Source organism: Rhinolophus sinicus, chromosome 2, assembly GCF_057876585.1.
Source record: "Rhinolophus sinicus isolate RSI-liver-muscle chromosome 2, RSI-T2T, whole genome shotgun sequence".
Lineage (NCBI taxonomy): Eukaryota > Metazoa > Chordata > Mammalia > Chiroptera > Rhinolophidae > Rhinolophus > Rhinolophus sinicus.
This window is the reverse complement of record NC_142502.1, coordinates 10,702,439-10,729,749: the sequence shown is the minus strand read 5'-3', so window position 1 is coordinate 10,729,749 and position 27,311 is coordinate 10,702,439. Positions and strand designations below refer to the sequence as shown.

The window sequence follows — 27,311 nt, the reverse complement described above, 5'->3', positions numbered from 1 at the left end:
TTTTAGAGAAGCCAGGCCCTTGATTTTAGAACGATCTCAGGATTATTGCAGAGAGCCAGCCTTATGCCTTATTCTCTACTTTCAGTACTAAAGAGGCATCCGTCAGACAGCTCTTAGGACAATGAAAAAGTGTCAGGTGTAATTACAGAAGGAGCATGAGCTCCTCTTTTCACTGCCGGCATCTTAAATGATCGCCAGAGTGTTTTAAGGTGCAGGAAACCATTTGCCCTAGATATATGCCCCAGGAGATTCCTGAAAGAGTGCCGGGCAAAGATTGAGACACTGTTTGTTGCCTTGGTGGGCGGTGGATAAGAGTGCAGAGTGTCCTGCACATTATTCTCCACCTCTTGTCGTCTCTCAGAGTGCTGAACAGATCGCTGCGCTGTGTAGGAGTTTTAACGACACTCCGACCCGCGGCATGGAAGGACTCGGGGAGAGTCAGGACTCACCTCCAAGGCCGCTGGCCCGCCACCTCTCTGATGCGGATCGCCTCCGAAAGGTCATCCAAGAGCTGCTGGACACAGAGAAGTCCTATGTGAAGGTAACAGAAGATGCTGCGTATTTCTTCCTGTTCATTCCTCCTGTCTGTGATGGCCAGTGTGTGTTGGCAGGGGTCCCCAGATTACACCTGTCTGGGACCCCACCATGCATGAGGTAGACACATGCTCCTGAAGAAAGGAATTGCTGAAGGGGAGGGAGGGTAGATGAGAGGATGGAAACGCTTAGAGGACTCAGAAAAAATTAGATTCTCAGCTCATTTTGTTACCAAGGTAGCTTTCACTATGGAAACAGATGTTCTAGTTTGTCATTTGCAATCTGTGGGAAGGGAGTCCATGCTGGTTTAGTAAAAGGGGGATGGAGATCACTCTAGGGAACAAGGAACTAGAGAACAGCTTGTTCACAAGAGACCGCTGATACGACCCCCGACCCTGCCTGAGGGTGGTTGCTGTGCAGGACAAAGCCCCATGATGGATGGGCTGTCATAACACAGGTGTTGCTACACAATCACAAAGTGGGAGTGGCCGAGCATCTTTAGTACCCGAAGAGTTTACTTATTTATCTCAGAAGCCTCCAGGTAGTAGTTTGGGAAACACTTTATGAAGAGTACAGGAGTTTTTTAGCTTTAAGTATTGGCTGCAGCTTTGGGCTATTTTGAGCTCCCTTTTTTGGCCGATGGCTGGAAGCAGCATGGCGCAGGGCGCTGGGCCGCGGATCCAGGCCTGGCTTTGCCTCAGTCCGCCAGCATGGCCTGTGGCGGTCCCCTCTACCTCCCTCACTTGGGGTCTGGCACTGTGTGCCCTGTCACAGCTCTGACTCGTTGAGTCCATGAGTGACGCGTTGGCACACAGGTGGCTGTCACCTTCTTTCTCCACAAGACAAATCTGAGCTTCCCCTTTCATTAATGTCACTGTCATTTTGTCTGGACTTCACTGAAGGCCTTACTCACAGGTAGCCCAGGAGAACTACCCCAAGCCCCTTCCTTTGGTCCCATAGGGGAGAAAGAAAAGCGAAAGAGATGACAATTTCATTTCATTTCCCATTACGTCTTGTCCTGCTTCTAATGTGTGGAGAAGAAATGAAAATCCAGGGAGTGCAGACAGGATATCTGCATTGTCCTGTGAGCCATGATGACGTTTTCCAAGTAACTCCGTGTGCTCTGGGTATTTGAGGCTTCAGAGCCCTTCTGACATGTTGAGGACGGTCTGGAGCTCTCACCTGCAGAGTCGAAGACAGAGCCTAAGTCCCTTGTCATTATTTCTGTTGCGTTTTATTGCTAGGGCCACACTGCATTGGGAGGGTTGTCCCGTGGGCATGTTGGGGAAGTGTTGAGATGGATGTGATGGGTAAAGTAGACAGAAAGGACCCTTCTCTCTGCAAGAAACCTGCACTTTGTTTTCTTAGGGCCCCAGTTGGCAGCTCTTTGCACCCACGGCTCAGTGTGGACCTGCTCTCGGTGTGTAAGTCCCCCGAGCAGCATCAGCTGGCACGAGGAATGACAACAGCCTGTCACTGTCTCTGACAAAATAACCAGCACCTGGTGTCTCACACACACATCATTTTTCTTTTTAAATTTCTTTCTGTTGTCGACATTTAACATGGAATTTTACTTGTTCTTTCCTCTAACCTGGATCTCTGCATGCGACTTGGAAATTTCAACGTGTGTGTGTTCCCTAAGATGTGATCCAGTAACTTCTCACATCTCCCTGCCGTGAAGCTGCTGTGGGATATGTGAGGGAGGGAGGTTTTTCACAGTGAAACAGTAGAAGGCACCACAGGCCTGTCCACTTTCTCTCAGGATCCACACTGGAAGGTTCTGGAAACGTCAGGGTTTACCTACTCTGCAGGTCTAGATTCCTCCACTGAAAAAAGGAGGGAGGCAGAGCCGCTGACTTTGTCGTCAACTGCTTCTGATATTTTAGGTCTCAAAACCTGTCAGAACAAGTGAAACAAGAAGAAGCAATCTTTTCTGTCACTAGTTTATATCCCAGTCTTGGCTTCAAATTGTTAAATAAATATACCCTTTATTTAAAGGGTTTTGTAAATACAGTCAACTCCCACTGCTCTGTACTCCTGCTGCTGTTCACTGGAGACTGAGATACGACCTGGATTATAAACGTTATGACGGCTAATGTTTGGAATTTTTTCCTTGCATTTGAATATGGGAGTTGAAATTCTGCTAATACTTGAACCCCCAAATGGAAGAGCCCCCCAGATCTCGTCCTGTCCCTCTCAGGACCACGTGGGAGCTGTCACTGTACTCCCTGATGCAGAGGAGGTTCCACCTGACAGAGGCTCTAGCCAGAACTCACTTCTCTGCAGGGAGACGAGGGCTCTTGCTGTGATAGTGGAAAGGCAGATCCTGGCTTTGCCAACAAGACATTTCCTTAGCAGAGTGGGAGATCAAGCTCTAAAGAAAAACGTTGAATCCAGCTGCTGAATGGATTGTGGCTTTAACCTCTTGGCATTAGGGGAGCAGTAATCACTGCATTGAGGTGCAAGAATTTCAACGGGACATGAACGTCTTCGTTCCTAACGGGAGTCATCGTTCCTAAGGGTTGCTGAGAACTCTTGGGTATTTTAGAGACATGTTAAAGGCACTCCTTTTGTCTTTCAGGATCTGAGCTGCCTATTTGAATTATATTTGGAGCCACTTCAAAATGAGACCTTTCTCACTCAAGATGAGGTAAGTAATCACTCTGTCCACTAACCCATAGATGAGTCTGTTTGCCCGTTAGCAGACCTATGAGATTATATGTACTAATCCCCAGAAAACATCTGAGACTTAAGGGTCTTCAGAGAGACCCACATGTGGCCTCCTCCAAAGCCATGTGTATGGCCTCTGCGACGCGAAGCACAGTGGCAACAGTTTACAAATGCAGAAGGACCATCATGCCCTTTTTGTAGTAGAAGGTGTGACCAAAAATTACTCTTTCATATGTGACTTTTTAACGTTAAATCACAGTGATTAGTTCTTTTCTACTGACTTGCATTTTTCTCCAATTTGAATTCTCGAATTTTACATCCACTTAAAAAGTTACCTTAGAATTATAGTGACCAGCACTGGAAAGCTCTCTATGCATAAACTATACCCCATAATGAATATGCTGTCTTCTTTGAAGGATTTTCTTGTGTCTCCTTCTTGGTGAATAACTTGTGCTTTGTCTGTGTGTCTGAGGGTTAGAGTGGTATCTAGATCTTTATCGCTAATACCCTCTTTTGAAATCCTCCCCTTCACATAGATGGAGTCACTTTTTGGAAGTTTGCCAGAGATGCTTGAATTTCAAAAGGTGTTTCTGGAGACTCTGGAAGATGGGATTTCAGCATCATCTGACTTTAACGTACTTGAAACCCCCTCGCAGTTTAGAGTGAGTATTTTAGACTGAAGTTTAAAGCAAAAATTGGTGGGTACAGTGCAGAATTCTCCCTTGAAAAATAATTTGTTTTATGTTGACAATGGACAAGATAAACTTAGTGCATTCATTGCACTGGTTTCCTCTGGCGGGTGGTCCAAGAAGGCTGTATTTTTGTCCTACAGTCCGAGCTTCTGGTAATCAGGGCAGCATGACTTGTGTGGCATCTGCCTGGTTGTTGACCATGCCCATGCTTTTTATTCAGCTCTACTGAAGGATGTGTAGGGCGATTGCTTCTGAACCGAGATTCGTCATCTCCATGATCATGTGACACTGGGGTGAAAAGCGTAGGTAAATTGTTCTCAGAGAGGCTTCTCTTCTATGCAGCCCTGTCTCCAGTGTGGTGGCTGGCAAGAAGCCCCTCCCGGGATGGCAGTAGAAAGGGCCAGGGACGTTCACAGACTGCATCCTTCATCCCAAGTAAAGCAGAGCCGGCTTGATTAATTAGCCTCTCAGATCACTTAGATCCCACTTTGTCAGATGTATTTTTATAGAACTTTTCTTGTCCTTTGATTGCACCCCCTGTCAATCGGCTCCTCTGCAAGAAAGTTTTCAATCAAACTACAAATCTGCTAGGGGAAAGCCTGGGCTGTTTTCCATCTGCTGTGCAAATGGGGCAGTCCTGTGCTTATTTCACTTGTTGACTTCTCTGAGGCCTCAGTTCTCTGGTATCTGAAACACAAATGTCTAGAGTCTCCAAAGCCATCAAATGCCGAACCATAGCCAGCAGACACTGACTACACCATGTCTGATGTGACTTCTCCCTCCCTTTCTAGAAATTGCTGTTTTCCCTTGGAGGCTCTTTCCTTTATTATGCGGACCACTTCAAGCTGTACAGCGGATTCTGTGCTAATCATATTAAAGTACAGAAGGTTCTAGAGCGAGGTAAGTTGCTCATAACTTTTATTGCTGTGCTTTTTGTATTTTTAATTAACAAAGACTAAATTCATATTTGACAAGTAGGAATAAGTGCAACTTTAATAGATCATTCTTGACTTTGACTTTGACAGACATTTAAGGGAAAGTTTTTGATTTCAGCGTATGGGTAACAGTGTCCTAAGAGCAGAGATGTTGTTTAGCCACGTGTCACTTTGCTGTTAAATTACATCTGGATTCCTTTTTTTTTTTTGCCAAATTCCTTGATCTAAAAATTTGGAACCATAAGCCTCTGAATGGAGGTAGAAAGGAATGTACACCATTTTCTTTTTTTCTTGTTAACCTTCTTTCTTTATTTTATTCTTAAATATTTAAAATTTTTTTCAACTACAGTTGACATACAATATTATATTAGTTTCACGTGTACAACACAGTGATTAGACATTTATATAACTTGCAAAGTGATCACCCTGATAAATCCAGTACCCATCTGACACCATGAATAGTTGTTACAATATTACTGACTATATTTCTTATGCTTTACATCCCTATGACTAAATTGTAACTACCAGTTTGTACCTCTTAATCCCCTCACCCCTTCACCCATCCCTTAACCCCATTCCCCAATCTGGCAACCGCAAAGTGTTCTCTTTGAGCTTGTTTCTGGTTTGTTTGTTTGTTTATCCTGTTTTCTGGATTCTACATATAAGTGAAATAATATGACATTGGTCTTTCTTTGTCTGACATACTCCACTCAGCACAATACACTCTAGGTCCATCCATGTTGCTGCAGATGGCAAGATATCATTCTTTTTTATGGCTGAGTAATATTCTGTTGTATATATGTACCACATTTTCTTTATCCTTTCATCTACTGGTGGACATCCAGGCTGCTTCCATATCTTGGCTATTGTAAAAAATGCTGCAATGAGCATATGGATGCACATGTCCCCTTGAAGTAGCATTTTGGGTTTCTTCGGATAAATACCCAGAAGTGGGATTACTAGGTCTTTCTTTGTCTCTTATAATAACTTTGTTTTAAAGTCTATTTTGTCTGGTATAAGTATTGCTACCTCAGCTTTTTATTTTATTTTTTTTTCTGTTTCCATGTTCATGAAATATCTTTTTCCCATCCCTTTACTTTCAGTCTGTGTCTCTTTTGATCTGAAGTGAGTCTCTTGTAGGCAACATATATAAGGGTCTTGTTTTTTTTATCCATTCAGCCACCCTATGTCTTTTGATTGGAGCACTTAATCTGTTTACATTTAAACTAATTATTGATATGTAGTTATTGCAATTTTATTATTCCTATCTTGAATTTTTTTTTTTTTCTTCATCTTAAAAAAGTACCTCTAACATTACCTGGAATACTAGTTTGGTAGTGAGGAACTCCTTCAGCATTTTATTGTCTGAGAAGCTCTTTATCTGTCCTTCAATTCTAAGTGATAGCTTTGCTAGGTAGAATATTCTTAGTTGTAAGTCCTTGTTTTTCATCGCTTTGAATATTTCCTGCCAATCCCTCTGACCTGTAAAGTTTCTGTTGAGAAATCAACTGACAGTCTTATGGGAGTTCCCTTGTAAGTAACTAACTGCTTTTCTCTTCCTGCTTTTAATATTCTGTCTTTGTCTTTAACCTTTGGCATTTTAATTATGATGTGTCTTGGTGTGGGCCTCTTTGGGTTCATCTTGTTTGGGACTCTCTGCACTTCCTGGGTGTGTATGTCTATTTCCTTCACCAGGGTAGGGAAGTTTTCTGTCATTATTTCTTTAAATAGATTTTCAATCCCCTGCTTTCTCTCTTCTCCTTCTGGTACCCCTATGATGTGAATGTTGGCACACTTAGTGTTGTCCCAGAGACCCCTTAAACTCTCCACATTTTTTTGATTCTTTTTTTCTTTTTGCTGTGTTTATTGGGTGTTTTCTGCTACCTTATCTTCTAAATCATTGATTCGATCCTCTGTTTCATCTAATATGTTGATTTCCTCTAATGTAGTCTTCATTTCAATTACTGTAGTTTTCATTTTTGACTGGTTCTTTTTTATGTTTTATGTCTCCATTTTTATGTTTCCTATCTCTTTTTTTGAAGTTCTCACTGAGATCACTGAGTATCCTTATAACCAGTGTTTTGAACTCTGTGTCTGGTAAAGTGCTTGTCTCCATTTTGTTTAGTTCTTTTTTGGAGCTTTGTTCTGTTGTTTCATTTGGAACATGTTTCTTTGTCTTCTCATTTTGCCTCCCTTTGTATTAGATAGGGCTACTATGCCTCCCAGTCTTAGTAGAGTGGCCTTATGTAGTAGGTGTCCGTTGGGGCCCAGTGGTCTTCCTGGTCACCTGAACCAGGTGTTCCATGTGTGTCCCTTGTGTGGGTTGTGTTTGTTCTTCTGTTTTATTTGAGCTGTGGTTGCTGTTGGCATGTCAATGGGAGGGATTGACCCTCAGGCTGATTGGTTGTGAGGACTGGCCATGACTACAGTGGAGGAGCTGTAGTACAGGGGCTGACCCTATGGAGCAGGATTTGCTTTAGCTGGGCTCTGGTGCCTTCCAAGTGTGCCCTTTGGGTGTGTCTTTTGTGGAGATGGCTGGGTAGTGCTCTGGTGTAGTCTGAAGCTGGCTACCAGGTGTGTTGGTTCTGGGGCCTCTTGGAAGGATTTCTGTTGCAGGCCGTGGTCAGCTGCTACCTGTGCCCTGCCTAGGGACACTTGGTATGAGCAAGCTACAAAGAGATCTGCAGATGGTTGCCACTTGTGCTGAGCTTGAAGTTGCATGGGAGAGGATAAGCTGCAATCTAAGGCTGGCTGCTGGTAGTGCCAGGATTGGGGCTGTTTAGCAAGAGGTAGGAGGCACACTGAGGCCAGATGCTGCTTGTTCAGCCTTGTGAGCCTTTGAGAGATTTTAGGAATGTCCACAGCATGAGCCAAGACAGGACACTTGTATGGAAAAGCCCCTGGAAGTGGCTTGAGTGGGCCTGCAAGTTGGGTAGGGTGAGGTCCCGGGGAATCACTAGGGCAGGGCAAATGTGCTAGCCAGGTTGATGGAGACTTAGATTTGGCACCCACCTGCCCCTGCACACTGGGAGGGAGGAGGGCTCCACAAAGGACCAGTGGATTCTGCCAGCTCCTCCCTCCAGGGGAAAGCTGCCCCTCCAGCCCTCGCCCTGCAGCCAGACAACTCAGTTCCTCCCCATATGTCCCTGGTGCCTTTCGAGCTGGTGCCCCAGCGCTGGAACTCAGAGCAACTGAGTCCATCAGAGAGTAAGTCCACATGTGGTCCCTTTAAGAAGAGTGCTGGGGCTGCAGCTGCCCTCCATCTCACTCAGCCACAGTCTGCTGGTTTTCACAGCCAGAATGTATGTCTTTTCTACCTGGCACTGAAACCCTGGGATGAGGAGACTGGTGTGGGGCTAGGACCCCTTCCTTCTCAGAGGAGACCTCCACAGGTGAGATATCCCTCTCAATTTGTAATGGTCACATGCAGGTGTGGGAACAGCCTGTTCATGGCTCCACCTCTCCTATCAGTCTCAAGGTGGCTTCTTCTTTATGTCATTAGTTGTAGGGCTTCAGTTCAGCTAGACTTCAGGCGATTTTCCATGATGGTTGTTCTGTAGTTTAGTTGTAATTTTGATGTGGTCGTGGAACAAGGCAAGCACAGCGTTTACCTACTCTGCTGTCTTGACTGGAACTCTCTTGTTGACCTTCTTAAGTCTGAGGAATAACTACAAAAAACCACCACCAGACAACCACCATGAAATTTATAAGAAATGTGTTAACTAAAATGAAATCCTCTTTGATAGAACTAGAAAAATCTCACATTCATTACAGCTTACATTCCTGTCATTGAAGTACCTTTCATCTGTCCACACTTTTATCATCTTTATTTGCTTCAATTGAGGATTTTTATTTTTTTATGTCCAAGTAGCCTGGGTGGTCAACCCTCATTGCTCTTCCCCTTCACGCCAACAGCAAACCTTCTTCTGTGGAGCTGAGAGAGATGCCTGAGCTTTGGCCACTGACTTGTAGTGGGTCAGCTTGTGGGCAGATGGTCAGAACATTGATCCACGTGGGCATTCAGGAATGGGCTGGCTGGTCAGTCCAGCCTAGAAAGTATATTCAAAGATCTGGTGACAATAATGACCTTCTTTGGTTCTGCTGCTCAAGGAGCTCATGTCGCTGACAGGTGTGGAAGTATGGGAGTTTTTGTGCTGCAGTCACCATGATTGTGTCATCTACCTGAAGTTCAGTCTATTCCTGTCATACCCTAAATCGGGACTGCTTAATGGAGGCTGTTCTATTACTGAAGCTTCTTTTAATCACCATACACCTCCTCAGGTTTGAGATTAGAATTCTCAGGTGTCTGTCTCAGAAAGTGTTTTTCTGTCCCATTCTTTGGAATTCTCATTTCTGGTAGCAGAGACAAGAGAAGGAAACATCACTGAGGCAGGCACAGGACATTAAGCCCTAGGCCCTGAGCAGTAGTCATTTAGCCCTCACGGAGAACATCAAACAAATACAGGTCCTCAGGAGTCTCTCCCCTTTTGTACAGTGGAAACCATCTTACGAAAATACATCTAGTGCTATTTAGGTTATCTGAACTGTCTCCAGTCTCCAGGAAAGGTCGCCAGGTTACTTGTATTCTCTCAAGTGTACTTGGAAATAAGATATGAATCTACCAAAGCTTGAACTGTTAATGTCATAAATTTCCAGGATAAAAATGACTTCCCCCAGGACTTGAATGCCTTCTTCCGAACTAAGGATGACCTCGTGTGGTTCATTCCCATTATGATTTGCTACCTTCCCAGCAACCCGTGAATCAGGACTCTCTTCCATGACAATGGAAAACGTTTGCGGAGTGTTCTATATTTGAACTTTTTAAGTTGTGTCAACAGGGTATTAGGAGTCAAACTAAGTTCCAAGCCCCTACGTCTGTCTGTCATCCAATGCTTCTTAGTGGCATTTTCAGAAAGGTTCCACAGTTTGCTCTTCAATGTTTCTTTCTCAAAACCAGGAAAAGTACTCTCCATATTATCATGGAGGGCATGCAGAGGTTTATCCAAACACTGTTAGTGTTTAACCAGGTCTACTGACACAGTTCTACCATTTGGTTTAAATCCAGAACTCCATAGTATCCTAGAAAAAAAGGCTCAAGTTTAAAAAATGGAGTCTGGGGCGCTTCCAGTTAACAAGACCTAGCCAACTCTGTGTTCTCGAGTTCTTTCAACAGAGACCTGACTCCACTGGGATTTCCTCCCGGGAACACTTTATTGACAGTACACAAGAAAATAAAAGCATACCAGTGGTTTGCTTACTTTCTCCTTTGTCATAAGGATAAAGAATCATCTTTCCATCCACTTTGTCTGGTGGTCACATTCAAAATGGGTCTATGTCTCTTAGAAATTGTAGATTTTGCCTTTGTAACAATCCCCCATATAAGGGTATATCTTCATTCAAATGAGCTGAATTCCAAACAGCTGGTCAACCCAAGTGGCAGCTGGTATGTCCACTGGCTCTCTCCAAACTAAATGCACTTGGATTGTATGCCCCCTTCGTGACACTCAGACACTGAGCACAGAGGCAGTTTTTACTGCCCAGAGGAGTCTGGATGTTACACCTGGTGGAAGTCTCGACTGCTCGGAGCTGTGGAGGTGGAGGCTGAAGTGCTAAATAACTTATTTTATAGGGGAAGAAAAAAAAAGATCTTGCTTTATGAATAGCCCTTGAATGTATAGGATAAGTAACAATTTGTGCTAGGACAGTTGAAAAAAATACTGGTTTATTTTGCTACATGAATCTTTTGGGGAGGGGGTATGGTGTAGGACCCAGAGAGCATGTTTTGTGGCTTTATGAATTGTTTGGAACTCACTTTTTAAGTACCTGTAACCATCTCTCTCATGAGTCGGCATCGAAATGTGCCTTTAAAGTCAGACATTCCTACATTTTGACTTGGCATTCCTCTGTAGTGTGTGGACTGCACTATGCTGGCAGCCTAGTGTCATCCCTTTGCCCGCGGGATTTGTCACAGCTGTAATGCAGAATCCAGGTTGACAGCTGGGTGCTTGACCTACTGATGCATATGGGTTTTTATTCAAGAATGGCATTAGGAGGATGATAGAAGTGGACTGATCTGTAAGTCCATTGAAGACGAAATGAAGTGCAATTGAATTCATCCTGCTGTGCTCTTCTAAGGGTCTGTTATCCCTCTGCTTGTAGCTAAAACTGACAAAGCCTTCAAGGCTTTCCTGGATGCCCGGAACCCCACCAAGCAGCATTCCTCCACACTGGAGTCTTACCTCATCAAGCCTGTCCAGAGGGTGCTTAAGTACCCGCTGCTGCTTAAGGAGCTCGTGTCGCTGACAGACCAGGAGAGTGAAGAACACTATCACCTGACAGGTGAGAATGGAGGGGCCTGAGATGCAACCTGACTACGCCTACACGCCCCCCTCTGCCCCGGCTTAGTTTCCTATTTTGAAACCCTTCTAAGGACTATGATTGTTCATCTTACATCTAAGTTTAATATGTGAAAATAGCTAGATATATGGCTGTCCCTTTAGATGGGCAAAATGCTTGGCAAAATGACCTCTGTGGAGCCGCCCAAGTCCCTCTGGAGGGATGATCCATTTTCATTTTCATAAGAAGGTAATTTAAGTTCAGTGACTTGAAATCCATGGAGTCAGGTCACTGAGTTAGCAAACAGTACTGCAAGATCCGAAAATCAGGCCTATTTTCCTACGAGTCTGAAGTTTTGTGGTGTTTGCTACCCAGAGGGCTGCTGATCAAATACGTTGGGGGTGAGGCTCCACCTTGTGGAATCTCTGAGCAGAGTCTGACTCCCAACACAAACTCCTCACGACAGGTTATGCTTTCAAGTTGACGTGGAGGTGTCTTCTTTTGTCACAGAAATTACTGGCCTAACACACCTTGTCACACAAAGCCACTCCTTTAGATAGTAAAGAGAGTCTCCCTTAAAGAGATGCTGTGTTTGAATTAGAGAGAAATAGTGGTGTTCTATACGTATCAAAACTAAGAGGGCTGGTTACACGACATGTAAAGAAATACCTGGAGAGAGAACAACTTATTAATAAGTGTTAGTATTACTGAATAATAAACACTGAGAAGAGTGTCAGTTAAACTGGATCTTTTACTGTGACAAGCAAACTTCTGTATTATAAGTAACAAGGACAAAATATTTTTTGTATAAAGTTAAATTCTGTAAGTAAATGCTACAAATTGTGATTAGTATTCATACAGTGTGGAAAGTTAGTTTAGCATCATGATGACCTTTAAAAGGCTTCTGTTAAAAACTGCCTTCCAAAACTTCCCCCAGCTGAATTAAAATGTGGAGTCAGGAGAACAAAGTAGGAGGTGACCTGAAATTTTGTTTTTTGACTTCGACAAAATCATCTTGTCCCGCACAGGCCTGTGTAAAAAGTTTTAAGTAAACACCATGCATAAAGGCAACCAATTTCTCTGGCAATTAAGCACTTACAGAGACATCTGTAAGTTCTTAAACACTGTTGTACATACAATTCCATTAACTGGTCCAGGAGGAGAGGCAAAATTTAAGAGCAGGTGCCCTCTGGCCACTTGGTCTAGGGTTCAAATTCTGGCTCCATTCCTTATTTCTCTCTTTGGAAGTCTGGCAAAATCCTTAACCCCTCTGCACCTTAGTTTTCTCATCTGTAAAATGGGATTGAGTACTGTCATCGAGTTATTGTGGAGAATGAGATGATTCACATAAATCACTCATCACAGTACATTCCAAATAGAAAGTGCTCAATAAATGTGAGCCCTTATTATTAGCGATATTTTTAACTTCTAAAAAAACTTACTGCCTCATTTCAAAGAGAATTTAAGGTGGAAGATAATTCTACACTTCTTCATTTTAATGACTGGATTATACTGGGCTGTTTGAGTCGTGCCTGTGGTTAGTAAGTGCTGGTCCCGAATCCTGGCTTGAATCTTCAGCATTTTCACCACTGCTGTGGGATAGGATTTAAAGTGAACAAAAATTATAAAACAAATCTGATTTCATATTTTGCAGAAGCACTAAAGGCAATGGAAAAAGTAGCAAGCCATATCAACGAGATGCAGAAGATATACGAGGATTATGGGACAGTATTTGATCAGCTTGTAGCAGAGCAGAGTGGGACAGAGAAGGAGGTCAGTGGGACTTCTGCGTTCTGAGATGCTTAACGCATGTGCTCCCTGGGTCTGTAGGTGACCTCTAGGCTGGGCCACCCTGTCAGGGCTTTCCTGGAGGAGGGAATGCCTACATTTTCCCTTGTGATCTCAATGCTTATAATCCACACAGTTCAAGTATAAATCTCACATAAAATTCATTACATTGCTTTAAAACTGTAACCTTATGTCACGTTCACATTGTACAAAGGAAAACATGGTCACTGAGCGCATATCCCTACCTCTTCCTGCTTTCCCGTGGGGCATGCGGTGAGAACATAGCAGAGGCTGGAACCACTGTGGAGAGCGTGAGCTGGCAGCGAGAGGATGGATAGAGCAAGTGGGAGCCAGCACACGGACACGATCTAGGGCTTTTTGTCTTCTTTTGTTTCTGGCTGATTACTGAATTTAGACTCCTGAGCTTCTAAAGTCTACACGTAAGAAGCAATACAGTTTAAGTAGAAAAAGGCAAGAACAGAAAACAGCTGGAATTCAATTTTTTATTACAGTCAGTTTCCGTGTTGGTACTGTTTGATTAGCAGGTCTAGTGTGGATTATGGGTTAGAGATGGTAACTGTATTAGGTCCTGGGGGAAATGTTGACAAGGGCACTTTGGATGGCCCTTGACACCGGTGGAAGTAATGCTATGGAGTAGGTCGAGAGGCAAGTGTCACCCACATATGATACGTGCATCAAACGTGAAAATGCTTCCACGTTTATGTAATTTTTCAAAAAGCGTGATGCTTAGCTCCTATTTTCAAAGGCTCCATTATTCAAGCCCCCATGTTAACAGCATCATAAAAAGCAAACAATGTATTTGTTTAGCAGCGACCGTATATATAGATATATGTGATTCACTATCCAACATGCAACTCAACTACCCCTGGGGTTTCCATGTCTTCTTTCTCTCCTGTTCTTTCCAATACAGGTAACTGAACTTTCAATGGGGGAACTTCTGATGCATTCTACAGTCTCCTGGTTGAATCCGTTTCTGTCTCTAGGAAAAGCCAGAAAGGACCTTGAGCTCACAGTATTTGGTTAGTATTCCATTCCCAAGACTATAAACAAAGAGGCTGGAAGCAGTGAAGAGCATACCCATCCACCAGTCCAGCTAACTCCTGGTTTCCAGGAGCAGCTAGAGTCCTTGCTGGAATGGCTTCTGACAACGGCCAGCCTCCAACTATTGAAAACTCTGCGTACTCCTTACCTTGTTCTCTGCCGCGTGCTGCTTGGCTTAGCGGTTCTCTCCCAGTGTTACAGGAATGGATCTCCCGAGGCTCTTTTGAAACTTGCTACCTCATAGTTTGTTGCACATCGAAATGTCTTAATTCTCCCTGCGAGCCGGCAGAGGGAGTGTGGACTGTGTAGTCTCCCTGACGTGAACACCGTGTCCTCAGCCTTCAATAAGACAAAACAAGAATTTTTAAAAATGCCAGGATCCACTTCCGATAATAGCTTTTAACTAAGCAGGTATTCTGCACGATTCATATGCGAACCGGAGGAATACCATTTATTTGCTCGTGTGCTGGCATAGTGGGCTGTTGGAGCTTTATAAGTTTGAAGAGCTTTGTTCTTTTAAAACGTTGAGCTCCGGCTCAACCTTGGAAGTTTGCATAAAATAATGAAAGCCTTTTCTTTCTCTTTTCTTTAGTTTTTAAGAGAGCTGTCATACTGGTTTATAAAGAAAACTGTAAACTGAAAAAGAAATTGGTAAGACAAGAATTAATTTTAATTAAAGCTACTGTTTCATGGCTGTATCTTCCTATTAATGTTGAACTGAGACGCCAGCTAAGCACCCAGGCGTCACGGGCTAATATGACTTATTCCTAGGGCAACTGACCAAATCAGTTAAGGTATTTCTTATTCTTCCCACCAAAGATGTGGGTTTTAAAAGAAGATGCAGGCAAATACCCATGCTGGGGCCTACATAGAAAACCAGCTTTTATATCCCTGAAAATGGCCCGGGTTTACTCTATACACATGAGAGTCTGTGTAACTTGGGTTTGTTTTCAAATGACTTTTACCTTGACTTAAAAAAAAACCCACGCTAGCTGTGGATACTATAAGCCATCAGCTTACCATTTAGAGGTAATGTGAGGACATGGAAAGCTCGGTTGTCATTCTTGGTTGGGACCTAGAACGCTGCTCCCCAAAACCTGACTCTGCCCTATCCCCACCGTCTGTGAGCTCCTTGAAAACTGGGGCATGCCCGAGCAGAAGTTTCTGCACCGTGAACACCCCCACAGCTGCACAGAGCCTGGCACATGGGGTAACTTAAGGGGTCCGTACTATGCGCGCGTCCTCCCTGGGCGAGAGCTTGCTGTGACACTTTTCTTGCGGCTTTCACATTACAGCCCTCCAATTCCCGGCCTGCTCACAGCTCCGCTGACTTGGACCCATTTAAGTTTCGCTGGTTGATCCCCATATCGGCACTTCAAGTCAGACTGGGGAATACAGCAGGTAATTGTTTCGTGTAGTACTATGCCCGAAAAAATATCTTAAGACACTTATTTGAATTGTGGTGTGAAAGAGCAGGAAAGAATCTTGGGGATCGTTTCTGATGTTATGTAGACAAGGCAAAGGAAGACAGCAGAGGTGGCTCTGATGTTTCCTCACAGACTTGTGAAGAAAGTCAATGCCAGTGGGTGGCGTTTCTTAACCAAATACTGCTCTTCATTGTTTCCTTCTTGTCACTAGCAACAATTTTTCAACATTTTTCTTTCTGCCTAATATCCTTGATAACCTAAAATATGTTAAAGAAACAAAGGTCCATCAATTTAAGTTTTTACACATTTAGATTCACCAGAAAATTCCTTAAGATTGAGCAATATTACAAATGGTGTCCAAACAAGAAAAAAAATTTTTTTCAACCCTATACAATATCGAGGTCCTTCTAGAATAGCACGTTCATTCAGAGATACTTCCAGAAAAACGTTCTGGTGACAGTGCCTCTGGCGATGGAGAGGACCAGCAGGCTAAGGTGTGCAGTGATGTCTGATTTTTGTTGACGTGCTTACGCTCCCCAGAACATGACTGAATTTGGGGCTGACCTCTCTTACCTCGAGCACTTCCTACTGTTCCTTCCAAGGAATGGGTTGAAAACAGGACCCATTTCCCCTCTTCCCCACAGAGATGGAATTCAGGGATAGGGAGTGAGGAAGCACCAAGATGGATGGGAAGCTTCAGCTGGAAATGTAAGAAATAACTAGAAAGTATTTAACTTTTTGTGAAAGTCATACACAGAATGAGCCGCAGAAGAAAATGATGAGTTAGGGCTGGGAATATTTGACATTTTAAAAAGTCACTCACTAAACGATGAGTTTTAAACTTCACAAGTGTTCTTAACCACAGGCTCTTTGGGAAAGTTGTGGACTCTTGTTTGTATCGCCTTTCACACAGGGACAGAAAACAATTCCCTATGGGAGCTGATCCATACAAAGTCAGAAGTAGAAGGACGGCCAGAAACCATCTTTCAATTGTGCTGCAGGTATTACTGATTTCCAAAAATGCCAGCCAACGGGAGTAAGACAGAATGACACTCTCTTAAGAAAGGGAGTTAGTTTTCAGTGCCATCCTGAACTGTGGTTCTAGAAGTGTACACTGAGTAAAAACATACCCAAATCGTAGTGCTCAAAAGGACTTCAGTTCTCCTTTGTAAGTGAGGAGACCACGGCGCACAGAAGCTGGTGATTGGCTGTCGGTCTGTCCTGAGAGCAGTAATGTGCCCCACGAGGACGGCGGGACGTGGACTTGGAGCACGAGGACACGGGACACTAATGCTGCTCTTTCTATCCCTCCCTGCCCCCAGTGACAGTGAAAGCAAAACCAACATTGTCAAGGTGATTCGATCTATTCTGAGGGAAAACTTCCGGCGTCACATAAAGTGTGAATTACCCCTGGAGAAAACGTGTAAGGACCGCCTGGTACCCCTCAAGAACCGCGTTCCTGTTTCAGCCAAATTAGGTGAGAACTGTGCTGGCCTCGTGGTTTTTCAGGAAAACACCAAGCTTCTCTAAAGGCCATATGTTCTTTTTAAAAATTTTGTTAAATTCATTGGGGTGACATCTGTTAAAAAAATTACATGGGGTCAAGGGTACAATGTTATACTACTGGGTGTTCACCACCCAGTGTCAGTTCTCCATCCATCACCATGTAGTTGACCCCCTTTGCCCTCTCCCCGCTTCACCCTCTGGTAACCACCATACTGTTGTCTGTGTCAAGGAGTTTTTATCTTGCTTGTTTGTTGCTTAAGAGTTTTATATCCCACATGAGTGAAGTCATATGGTTTTCTCCTTTTTCTGACTTAGCTCACTTAGCATAATTGAAGATCCATCCATATTGTCGCAAATGGCAGTATTTCATCTTTTCTTATGGCCGAGTACTATTCCATTATGTATATGTACCACATCTTTATCCAGTCACCCATCAAAGGACACTTAGGTCGTAAAGATTATGTACCCCTGTGATCACTGCAGCGTTATTCAAGGTTGCCAAGACATAGAAACACGCTCTTATCATACAGCAGGAAGCCATCACTTTGTAAGTTATCAGGTAAACTTTGTAAGCTCTAAACCAGACACCCCAATACCCGTGTGAGAAGGTAGTGGCAACTTTTTCCTTTTAAGAAACCTAAACATGCCTCTTGTTCCCAGACCTTTTATAATATAGAACCACTCCCAACCCCAATTCCCGTTTCCCCAGCAGCTGACACCATCTGCACTTGCCATCTTACCTGTTTCTCCTACTGACACGTACAGCAGTGCAGGGACTTGGTTCTGCTCATGGCAGCATTCCCTGTGCTCAGGACAGTGCAAAGCTTCCAGAAAGGCAGGGCTTATTTAATCAAGATCAAGAAACCGAAATACTCATTCTTACCCAGTCAATAAGTCAGTAGGGAAACATTCCAAATCACGGTTCTGAAACTTTCTGCCTGTTTTTAAAATTTCAGCTTAAGTTTTTAGAACTTTCTATATTAACGACTTTGTTACTATCTTTGATGTTGTTTTCAGTCTTACAAAATTTCTGTCCTTTTTGGTCACAGTTTGACCTCTTCAGATTTACTGTGTATTTTCTATTTTGTTCCCTCTTGCCCAAAGCAGCTGTGGCGATCAAAAACAGGCTGCTATCTGCAGAAACACCACAATTGAGCGGAGGCTCCCCATCGCCCCTTCAACCCAAAAGAAAGGAATTACACACACACACACACACACACACACACACAAATGATTAAATAGTCATATTAAATCTCAGAAAGTTGGTTAGAAATACCAGCAGACAGTTCTCATGAGAGATGAAGAGTATTTTCCTACTTTTAATTGAGCAGCAAGGGAAATAAAGGTGAGGAGGTAGGCATAGAAATAGCGTGTAATCTTGGCTATCAAATTAGTAAGTATGTTGAAGAAAAGGAACCTAGATTTTATTAGTAACGAGCTTTTCAACTTATCCATTGGCAAAATAAGAACCTTAGCCCTTATGATAGTTTATAGCTTATTCTATCTAAATAACTGGTCATCTAAAAATGCCAAATTCCCTGACTTAAAGATTCAGAGAAACATGAACAAAAGTTTCCACACTTCCATTATCTACCTGTTTTTTTTTTCCCCAACTCCCAGGACAGTTGGTAACTGAAGTGAGCTGATAAAATCTGAAGTAATTAAGATGTTAAATCATGTAACTACCATGCAAAAATTGCACAGTGTGCAATCTGTTTCTCTATCACAAGGGGAAATGTGCTTTTCTCCTTGCAGCTTCATCCAGGTCCTTAAAAGTCCTCAAGAACTCCTCCAGCAGCGAATGGCCCAGCGAGCCAGGCAAGGGCAGCTCCCTGGGTTCCGACGAGGGCAGCCTGAGCAGCAGCACTCAGGGCAGCAGCTGCCACATGGCCGGCGGCCGGCACGATGCCCTGAAGCAGTCCCCCACAGGCTTGACAGAGTTTTCAGACGGTCTCATCAAAGAGAGTGACATTCTGAGCGACGAAGAGGAGGACTGCCACCAGCCTGGGGAACAGGGCAGCCCCACCAAAGACATCGAGATTCAGTTTGAGAGACTGAGGATCTCCGAGGACCCAGACGCCCATCCAGCTGAGCCTCAGCCCGGCACAGACGGCCAGCAGGGAGGGGAGCAGCCCAAACTGGTCCGGGGGCACTTCTGCGCCATTAAACGAAAAGCAAACAGCACCAAAAGGGACAGGGGGACTCTGCTAAAGGCGCAGATTCGTCACCAGTCCCTTGACAGTCAATCTGAAAATGCCAACCTCGATCTCAATTCTGTTCTAGAGCGAGAATTCAGCGTCCAGAGCTTAACGTCAGTTGTCAACGAGGAGTGTTTTTATGAAACAGAGAGCCATGGGAAGGCGTAGTACAGTTTCAATTCAGATATGGATTGAATTGCTCGTTTCACTTTTAAACTGGTGGTAAAGTGGAAATTGCAGAAAAACTATTCCTTATTGGGTTTTGTGCAGTATACATTTTCCCACAAAATAGTTGTAAAGATTTAAGTTATTTTAATTTATTGTGGATCAGAAAACTAGATTAAACTGGTCAGAATCTGTAAATTACTTAGGTTTATATTCCTTTTGAGCAGGTATCAAAATGACTTAGAATCGGTAAAATTGCATTCTAATTATTTTAATTTATATGGAAAAAGCAAGATGGGGAAGTTGTGATTAATAGCTTTTAAAAAAACGTCCTTTTTTTCCAAGTCCTCTGGGCATTTTCTTCAAGTTTTTAGTTTTTGCTTTATTTAAAGCATATTTATTTTAACGTGGGTTAGGGGCACAATGTGCAGATATTTCATTTTTGTAAGGTTGTTATAGATACTGTTTTTACTAAACATGTCATATCTATGCAGTATACATTAAAAGGAAGCTTGTACTGTAACTTGATTATATTTATTTTCTCTACCAACCTGTACAGTAAATGGGAAGGAAGTCACATTCTGGTAATTGGTATTTTTATTGTCACTCTGTAGAAGGCAAAAGAATACACATATGAGAAGCTCAACCTTGTGAAAGTCAACATTTGGTGAGCTGCTGGCCCCTGGAGTGGCAGCTAGAGTCCGTAACTCTCTCGGTCATCCTCTTTTTCCTGATTTTTGCTTTTATTTTTCTTGAGTTCGTCTCTGAAATTATAAGCAAAGAGGTTTGGGTCTTCATCACACATTTTTCGGTATACATCACAGAGGCTCTTAAAATGTGAGATAGAGAGTTGCCTGGGTCGAAGAGTAGGGTCCACATCTGCCAACTGTAACAGTTTTCCAGTGCTTTCTAAGCGCTGAGCTTCAGGGAATAACATTCTAAGAAAAGGAAAAAAATCAGAATTTTATTTTAGAAATTATGCAAATCACAACGTTTCCTTCTACCCTCACTTGAAAATGACATGGTTCTGACAACTTGAGGCAGTGGAAGCGGCAGCTGCCTGTGGGGGCACCACACCAGGACAGGCACTTCAGTGACACCACCAGGCAACAGGTACGACCACTGAAGGCCGAGCTAATCGCTAATCTGACTTGCACAGCATGCGCAGATGGGAAAACATTTTTCAAAGCTAAATCAATACATGCCTCTCTAAGGTAAGTGTAAAGTCACGTCTGCTCATTTGCATTCTTAGCGAAATGTAAGTTTGATTTGCTTCACTTTTTAGTATGAAAGTTGTCTATTCTGGAGTGATGTTATCAGTTTTGATTCTCTATAATTTGAACTTAGCTTTTGGAACTCTTTACACCCCAAAAGAATGACCTTTCTTGCCAAAGTCAGAAAACAACGGATGTGGAATGCAAATAGTTATTCCCATTCTTTAAGATATCTTGAACTCCTTTAAAATGAATTAGAAGTACATATTTTGTATTTCATCTAACAAAATCGAATCATTGTTTTAAAAGGAGTAGCCACACTGATGCTAAGTTTTTCTGAAGCTGAGTTTTTCTTACAGCTGATGGTGCTCTCAGTAAGGAACTACATGTTCCCTACACTCTCGGGGTGAGCTGACTGAGATGGATGAGTTCAGTTTCATGGCAAGGAGGGTCTAATCATGTTTCTTAACATCAGGGACTAATTTATGATGTGACTGAAGGATACCAACAGGTGAAAGTAGGTCAGGCTACTGGGTCCATATCTGTACAGGGGACCGAGTATGTGAAATGAATGGGGCCTATTACTTAGCTAGGGGATTGTCTTGAAAACACTAGCTCAAACAAATTCCAGAATTTCCAAAAGTTGGAGGATATACCTTTTGTGATTTCCTTCCCACCCCCACAAATCAGGGCCATTCTATATGGAGGAAATCAAACAGGAAATCAAAATCTACCTTGAGAAAAATGAAAACAACTTTCCAAAATGTATGGGATGCAGCAAAAGCAGTGCTAAGAGAGAAGCTCACCACAATCCAAGCCGACCTTAAGAAAAAAATCCCAAATCTAATTTTACACCTAAAGGAATTAGAGAGGAACAAACAAAATCCAAAGTAAGTAGAAAGAAGGAAATTATAAAGATCAGAGTGGAAAGAAATGAATTAGAAACTAAAAAGCAATAGAAAAGAACTATGAAACTAAAAGCTCTGGTTCTTTGGAAAGACAAACAAAATCGATCAACCTTTATCCAGACTCATTGAGAAGAGTCCAACGAAATAAAAAATGAAAGAAGTTACAACCTATACCACGGAAACACAAAGGATCATAAAAGAATACCATGAGCAATTATATGCCAACAAATTGAACAGCCTAGAATAGATAAATTTCTAGAAATATACAACTTTCTAGACTGAACAAGGAAGAATTTGAACAGACTCATTACTAACAATGAAATTGAAGCAGTAATTAAAAAAAAACTCCCAAGAAACAAAAGTTTAGGACCAGACAGCTTCATAGGTGGTTTTTCCCAAACGTTTACATGCTTTTCAATATATGAGAAAAAAATTGAAGAGGGAAGAATGCTTCCAAACTCATTCTGAGGCCAGTATTACCCTGGTACCAAAACCAGACAAACACATTACAAAAAAAGAAAATTATAGGCCAATATACCTGAAGAACACAAATGTTAAAATTCTCAACAAAATATTAGCAAAACGAATTCAACAATACACTAAAAGGATTATACACTATGGTCAAGTGGGATTTATTCCAGGGATGCAAAGATTGTTCAATATGCAGATCAATCAACATGATACACTACATCAACAAAACCAAGGATAAAAATCATATAATCATCTCAATAGACGCATAAAAAACATTTGACAAAATTCAACATACACTTATGATAAAAACTCTCAACAAAGTGGGTACAGAGGGAACATACTTCAATATAATAAAAGCTTTATGTGACAAACCCACAGCTAATGTCTTAATGGTGAAAAGCTAAAATATCAGGAACAAACAGGATGCCCACTTTCACCACTTTATTCGACATAAGGTAGTATTAGAAGTCCAAGCCATAGCAATCATACAAGAAAAAGCAATAAAAGGCATCCAAAAGGAAGAAGTAAAAATCACTATTTGCATGATATTATATACAGAAAACCCAAAAGACTCCACCAAAAAAACTACTGGAACTAATAAATGAATGCAGTAAAGTTGCAGGATACAAAATTAATAAACAGACATCTGTTGCATCTCGATACACCAACAACAAACAATCAGAAGGAGACATTAAGAGAACAATCTCATTTACAATTACATTAAAAATAATAAAATACCTAGGAATAAATTTAACCAAGGAGGTGAGAGACCTATAATCTGAAAACTGTAAGATACTGAAGAAAGAAAATGAAGAGGACACAAATAAATGGAATATACCATGCTCATGGCTTAATATTGTTAAAATGTCCATGCTACACAAATTAATCTACATATTCAATGCAATCCCTACCAAACTACCAATGGCATTCTTCTCAGAACTTAGAACAAATAATCCTAAAATTTATATGGAATCAAGAAAGACCCTGAATAGCCAAATCTTGAGAATGAAGACCAAAGTTGGAGGTATCAGGCTCCCTGATTTCAGAATATACGACAAAGCTTTATAATCAACAGAACATTACTGGCACAAAAACAGATGCACAGATCAACAAAACAGAACACAGAGCCCAGAAATAAACCCTTGCTTATATGGTGAATTAATCCACAACAAAGGAACCAAGAATATACAATGGGGAAAGACAGGCTCTTCAATAAGTGGGGTGGGGAAAACTGGACAGATTGGTGCAAAAAATTAAACTGGGTCACTTTCTTATACCATACAAAAGATAAGATCAAAATGGATTAAAGATTTAAATGTAAGACCCAAAACCATAAAACTGGAAGAAAACATTGGCAGTAAACTCTGACATTGCTTTTAGTAATATTTTTTCTGATACATCTCCTCAGGCAAGGGAAACAAACAAAAACAAATGGGATTATATCAAACTAAAAAGCTTCTGCACAGCGAAGGAAACCACCAACAAACAAAACGACAATCTAGTGAATGGGAGAAGATATTTGCAAATGATATATCTGATAAGGGGTAATGTCCAAAATATATGAGGAAGTCATACAATTCAGTAAGAAGAAAACAATCTGATTAAAAAACAGGCAGAGGACCTGAATAGGCATTTCTCCAAAGCAGACATACAGATGAAAAGATGCTCAATATCACTAATCATCAGAGCAATGCAAATTAAAACCACAAATGATACCCCCTCACACCTGTCAGAATGGCCATCATCAATAAACCAACAGGTGTTGGTGAGGATGTGGAGAAAAGGGAACCCTCGTGCACTGTTGGTGGGGATGTAAATTGGTACAACCACAATGGAACACAGTATGGTGGTTCCTCAAAAATTAAAAATAGAACTACTGTTCAACCAAGCAATTCTACTTCTGGATATTTAACTAAAGAAAACAGAAACACTAATTCGAAAAGATATATGCACCCCTATGTTTACTGCGGCACTATTTACAGTAGTCAAGACATGGAAGCAACTCAGTGCCCATCAATAGACGACTGGATAAAGAAGATATGGTCCATATACAATAAAATATTAGTCATAGAAAAGAACGAAATCTTGCCATTTGGGACAAAATGGATGGACCTAGAGGGTATGATGGTAAATGAAATAAGTCAGACAGGAAGACAAACACCATGGGATTTCACTTATGTGTGGAATCTGAAAAAAGAAATGAACAAAATAGAAACAGACTCATAGATAAGGAAAACAAATTGATGGTTGCCAGAAGGGAAGGAGGTGAGGGATCGGTGAAGGAGAATAAGAAGTACAAACTTCCAGCTATAAAATACATAAGTCGCAAGATGTAGTGTACAGCACAGGGAATATACTCAATAATATTGCAATAACTACGTGTGGTGGCAGATGGGTACTAGGCTTATCGTGGTGATCACATTGTAAGGTATATAAATGTCAAATCACTGTGGTACACCTGAAACTAACATAATATTGTATATCGACTCTATTTTAATGAAAAAGAAAACACACCACACATTCGCTGTCAGAAATGTCAAGAGTCAGCACTTGCGGTAGTCTAAGTCCTGACTGAGCAATCATGACCTTCCCAGGACAGGGTCATTATAAACTCTGTGACTGTCGGTTTCAGGTTGCACTTAGGACAAAACGAAACAAAAGAGATCCATCTGAAGTGAAATCAAGGATTTTGCTTTTCCTCAGTGGCAGTCAAGCTTTGTGCCTCGCAGGATTTGAACTGAGAGTCGTATTTATAGCTAGCTTGAAGAATCCTAAAAACAAAGTGCTTAATCTTTACAAAAGTGGTTAAGGATTTTAGAAAGAGTGCTGCTGAAAGGAAGCGGAGGCATTCTTACCCAAGCCCCCGGTGGCAGTATTTCCTTCGGAACTGAAATACATTCTGGACGACTTTTTCCACCAGGTTGAACGGCTGCTGTATCCTGGGCTGTGTCAGGGGTGTGAAATGCACCACGCCCACGTCCACCTTTGTTGTAAGCAAACATACATCAGTTTGGTACAGGGTCTAACTTTGTAAACCACAGGAGGAAGGGTTGTCAAGGGCATGGTTTTCATAAATAAACCTCTACGTGGACTCCGGTTTCATCTTCGCTAGGCACGTAATATGCTGCATTTGCATTTGAGCTGACTCAGAAATCACAGTTGGTTGCACTAGTTCTGTAACGACATCCACTAGACCTGTGCTTGATGATCACTTAATTTTAAAATGCAGTTTCACAATGGCCTTTACGATCAATCCAAATAATCATTAAAGTCAGTAGGCAGAGAACACACGGCATTACAATATTTTATTTAACCTGTGAATTGGTAAAAAAATAAGCTGCAGCAGCAGTTCTGACTCTTAAGACTAGCCTTCAAAACAGAGAGAGAAGGCAGATGGGCCCCCAAGGACCACTTAGTGCTAAACTCCCCAGAAAGTGAATCCATTAGGACACCACTTGTTTTGGTCCAGACACTGATTAATCAGCCAGACAGAAGTCATGAGCGGCACCTGCAGTCACATAACTTTCTGGGAACAACTTTAAATGCCCCAAAAGGCACAGGCAGGATCCAAATAGAAAAAGGAAACCACCAAAAATGTCACCGTTTCAGTGTTAAGCTGCTACCAGCTGTTGAGATTCTTTAATTATCAGAAAATAAAACTTTTCAGGCATATTTGATAAGACACTCGGACCCTAAGTTATTCACAAAATGGGCTCATGATGATTCACAAGGATATACTCAAAATAACAGAGGAAAAATATTGAAAGTAGAGACAGATGGAGAAACGGAGTCAAAGGGTGATCACACACAACCAAATGCTGGACACGAGATGTTGGTCGGGAAATGGGAAGCCTGTTAATAACTTACAGAAGCATGAGCTCTAAGGAACTGTTAAACTTGCTACTTACACATCATACAGACTCTACAAAGGCTAAGAAAGTGCACAATTTATGACGTGTGCGTTGTACCACTGCTTTTCAAAAGGAATTCTCTCTCTCTTTTTTTAACTCTACAGGGGTCACCATGTTCTCTTAGGAGGACTTGCTTCTAAATAATCTTGTAGCTACAAAAATTCCTTAACATTGGCCTGTATAATACGTGGATGGGGTGCTGTGCTTTTTGGTTTTAGGGGGGAGGACAAATACTTGCATGACATGAGACTGTGTGGACAAGAACAGAAGAAGAAAATGACAGTATATCGCCAGCATCAGGCGGCTTTTGGAGGAGGCAGCGGCGTTTCTCCTAAGGGCTCGGAGCTGCCTCACGGCAAGCTGACTCACCAGGCCCTCCCCTCTCCTTGAATACTCACTGATCCTGCCACAAATCAAGTGTTTTCGATTAGCTATCGCTGCACCTCTTGGATGCAACTAGAAGAGGTGGATGGTAGGAATGGTCCTAAGCCGTGGAGTGAAAACTGCCAGTGGAGAGGTCTTTTCACACTGAAAATGTTCCCCTAAATGTCCATCAGCCTTTAGACTATTTTAGTGACGATTACGCCCCTTTGGTGGAAGACCAGTTATTCCACTTCAGAGAGTGACTACCTGAAGACAACGTTAAGTTCTTATTAAATTTGAATTGTTTTCAATTGTTGCTTATTTAGTTTCACCAAGTTGAGTAACAGGTACTTCCTGTAGGAAACAAAGTGCCTTGGTTAAAAGCCAGGACTTTCCTTACTTCTTCACACCACCACCATGGAGCAGGGTCCAGGGGTCTCAGAGAGGTCTGTGATCAATACAAAGACGAGAGGGGCTGAAGAGGATAGGGGCCTATGGAGGTGACTTCAGGGTTAAGGGAACGGGTACTAGAGCTGGGGAAGAAGAGTTGGCTTCATCTCAGAGCGTTTCTGTGGCAGGAAAAAGTACAGATAGAATCTGAGTGGGGAGAGTGGAAGAAGCAGCCCAAAATACACTGGAATGACTTTAAAAGTCAGAATCCTGCTTGTCAACTCTGAAATGTCCACTCCACCTTTCCTCCTGCTGATTTGGAACAGAGAAGTGAACCCAACTGTCAGGGAATGTTCCAGACCATTCTCTAGACTTCACCCCACCCCGTCACTCTCTAAGTCTCCATGCCATTTCCACCATCCCAGCTTACGGCATTCCTGCCCCTGCCTCTCATCCTGCCACCCTCCGTGACTCCTTCAAACCTTTCAGCCCAATTTTTCCAAATTACCCTGACTTAGTTCTGAAAGAAATTCTTCCAGTTACCAGGTGTGATCCAACAAGACTGCCAGTCTCCAGAGGAAAGAATCTTTTAGCAAAATATGAAATAAATCTAAGCCCCACCTAACCCAAATCCACGAAAAATTATCAAAATTCTACATAATGTTTAAATACAATTAAGAGCAAACACACAAATACAGGGATAGATGTATTCTCCTTCCAGGACAGAAACTGTCACTTCCA

The 27,311-nt window shown here is 42.2% G+C and overlaps 2 protein-coding genes across 13 annotated transcripts in view; one reads left to right on the top strand and one right to left on the bottom strand.

Annotated features, from left to right (window-relative positions):
• The window catches only part of TIAM2 (TIAM Rac1 associated GEF 2), a 227,052-nt gene extending 207,162 nt beyond the window's left edge, over positions 1 to 19,890 (top strand). For all 11 annotated transcript variants that reach the window (XM_088795343.1, XM_074333725.2, XM_074333728.2 and 8 more), the window contains 12 exons: positions 362 to 541; positions 3,116 to 3,184; positions 3,741 to 3,866; positions 4,688 to 4,796; positions 10,991 to 11,170; positions 12,822 to 12,940; positions 13,887 to 13,995; positions 14,610 to 14,668; positions 15,313 to 15,418; positions 16,358 to 16,445; positions 16,767 to 16,921; positions 18,706 to 19,890. In XM_088795343.1, the coding sequence (XP_088651469.1) occupies positions 362 to 541; positions 3,116 to 3,184; positions 3,741 to 3,866; positions 4,688 to 4,796; positions 10,991 to 11,170; positions 12,822 to 12,940; positions 13,887 to 13,995; positions 14,610 to 14,668; positions 15,313 to 15,418; positions 16,358 to 16,445; positions 16,767 to 16,921; positions 18,706 to 19,316 (1,911 nt within the window). In that variant the 3' untranslated portion in view covers positions 19,317 to 19,890. The remainder of the gene's footprint in view (positions 1 to 361; positions 542 to 3,115; positions 3,185 to 3,740; positions 3,867 to 4,687; positions 4,797 to 10,990; positions 11,171 to 12,821; positions 12,941 to 13,886; positions 13,996 to 14,609; positions 14,669 to 15,312; positions 15,419 to 16,357; positions 16,446 to 16,766; positions 16,922 to 18,705) is intronic.
• A 2-nt stretch (positions 19,891 to 19,892) lies between these two features.
• TFB1M (transcription factor B1, mitochondrial) overlaps positions 19,893 to 27,311 on the bottom strand; it is a 53,951-nt gene continuing 46,532 nt past the window's right edge. For both annotated transcript variants that reach the window (XM_019749250.3, XM_074333737.2), the window contains exons 6-7: positions 24,762 to 24,889; positions 19,893 to 20,251 (exon numbers count right to left, since the gene is read on the bottom strand). In XM_019749250.3, coding sequence (XP_019604809.3) covers positions 20,008 to 20,251; positions 24,762 to 24,889 — 372 coding nt within the window. In that variant the 3' untranslated portion in view covers positions 19,893 to 20,007. The remainder of the gene's footprint in view (positions 20,252 to 24,761; positions 24,890 to 27,311) is intronic.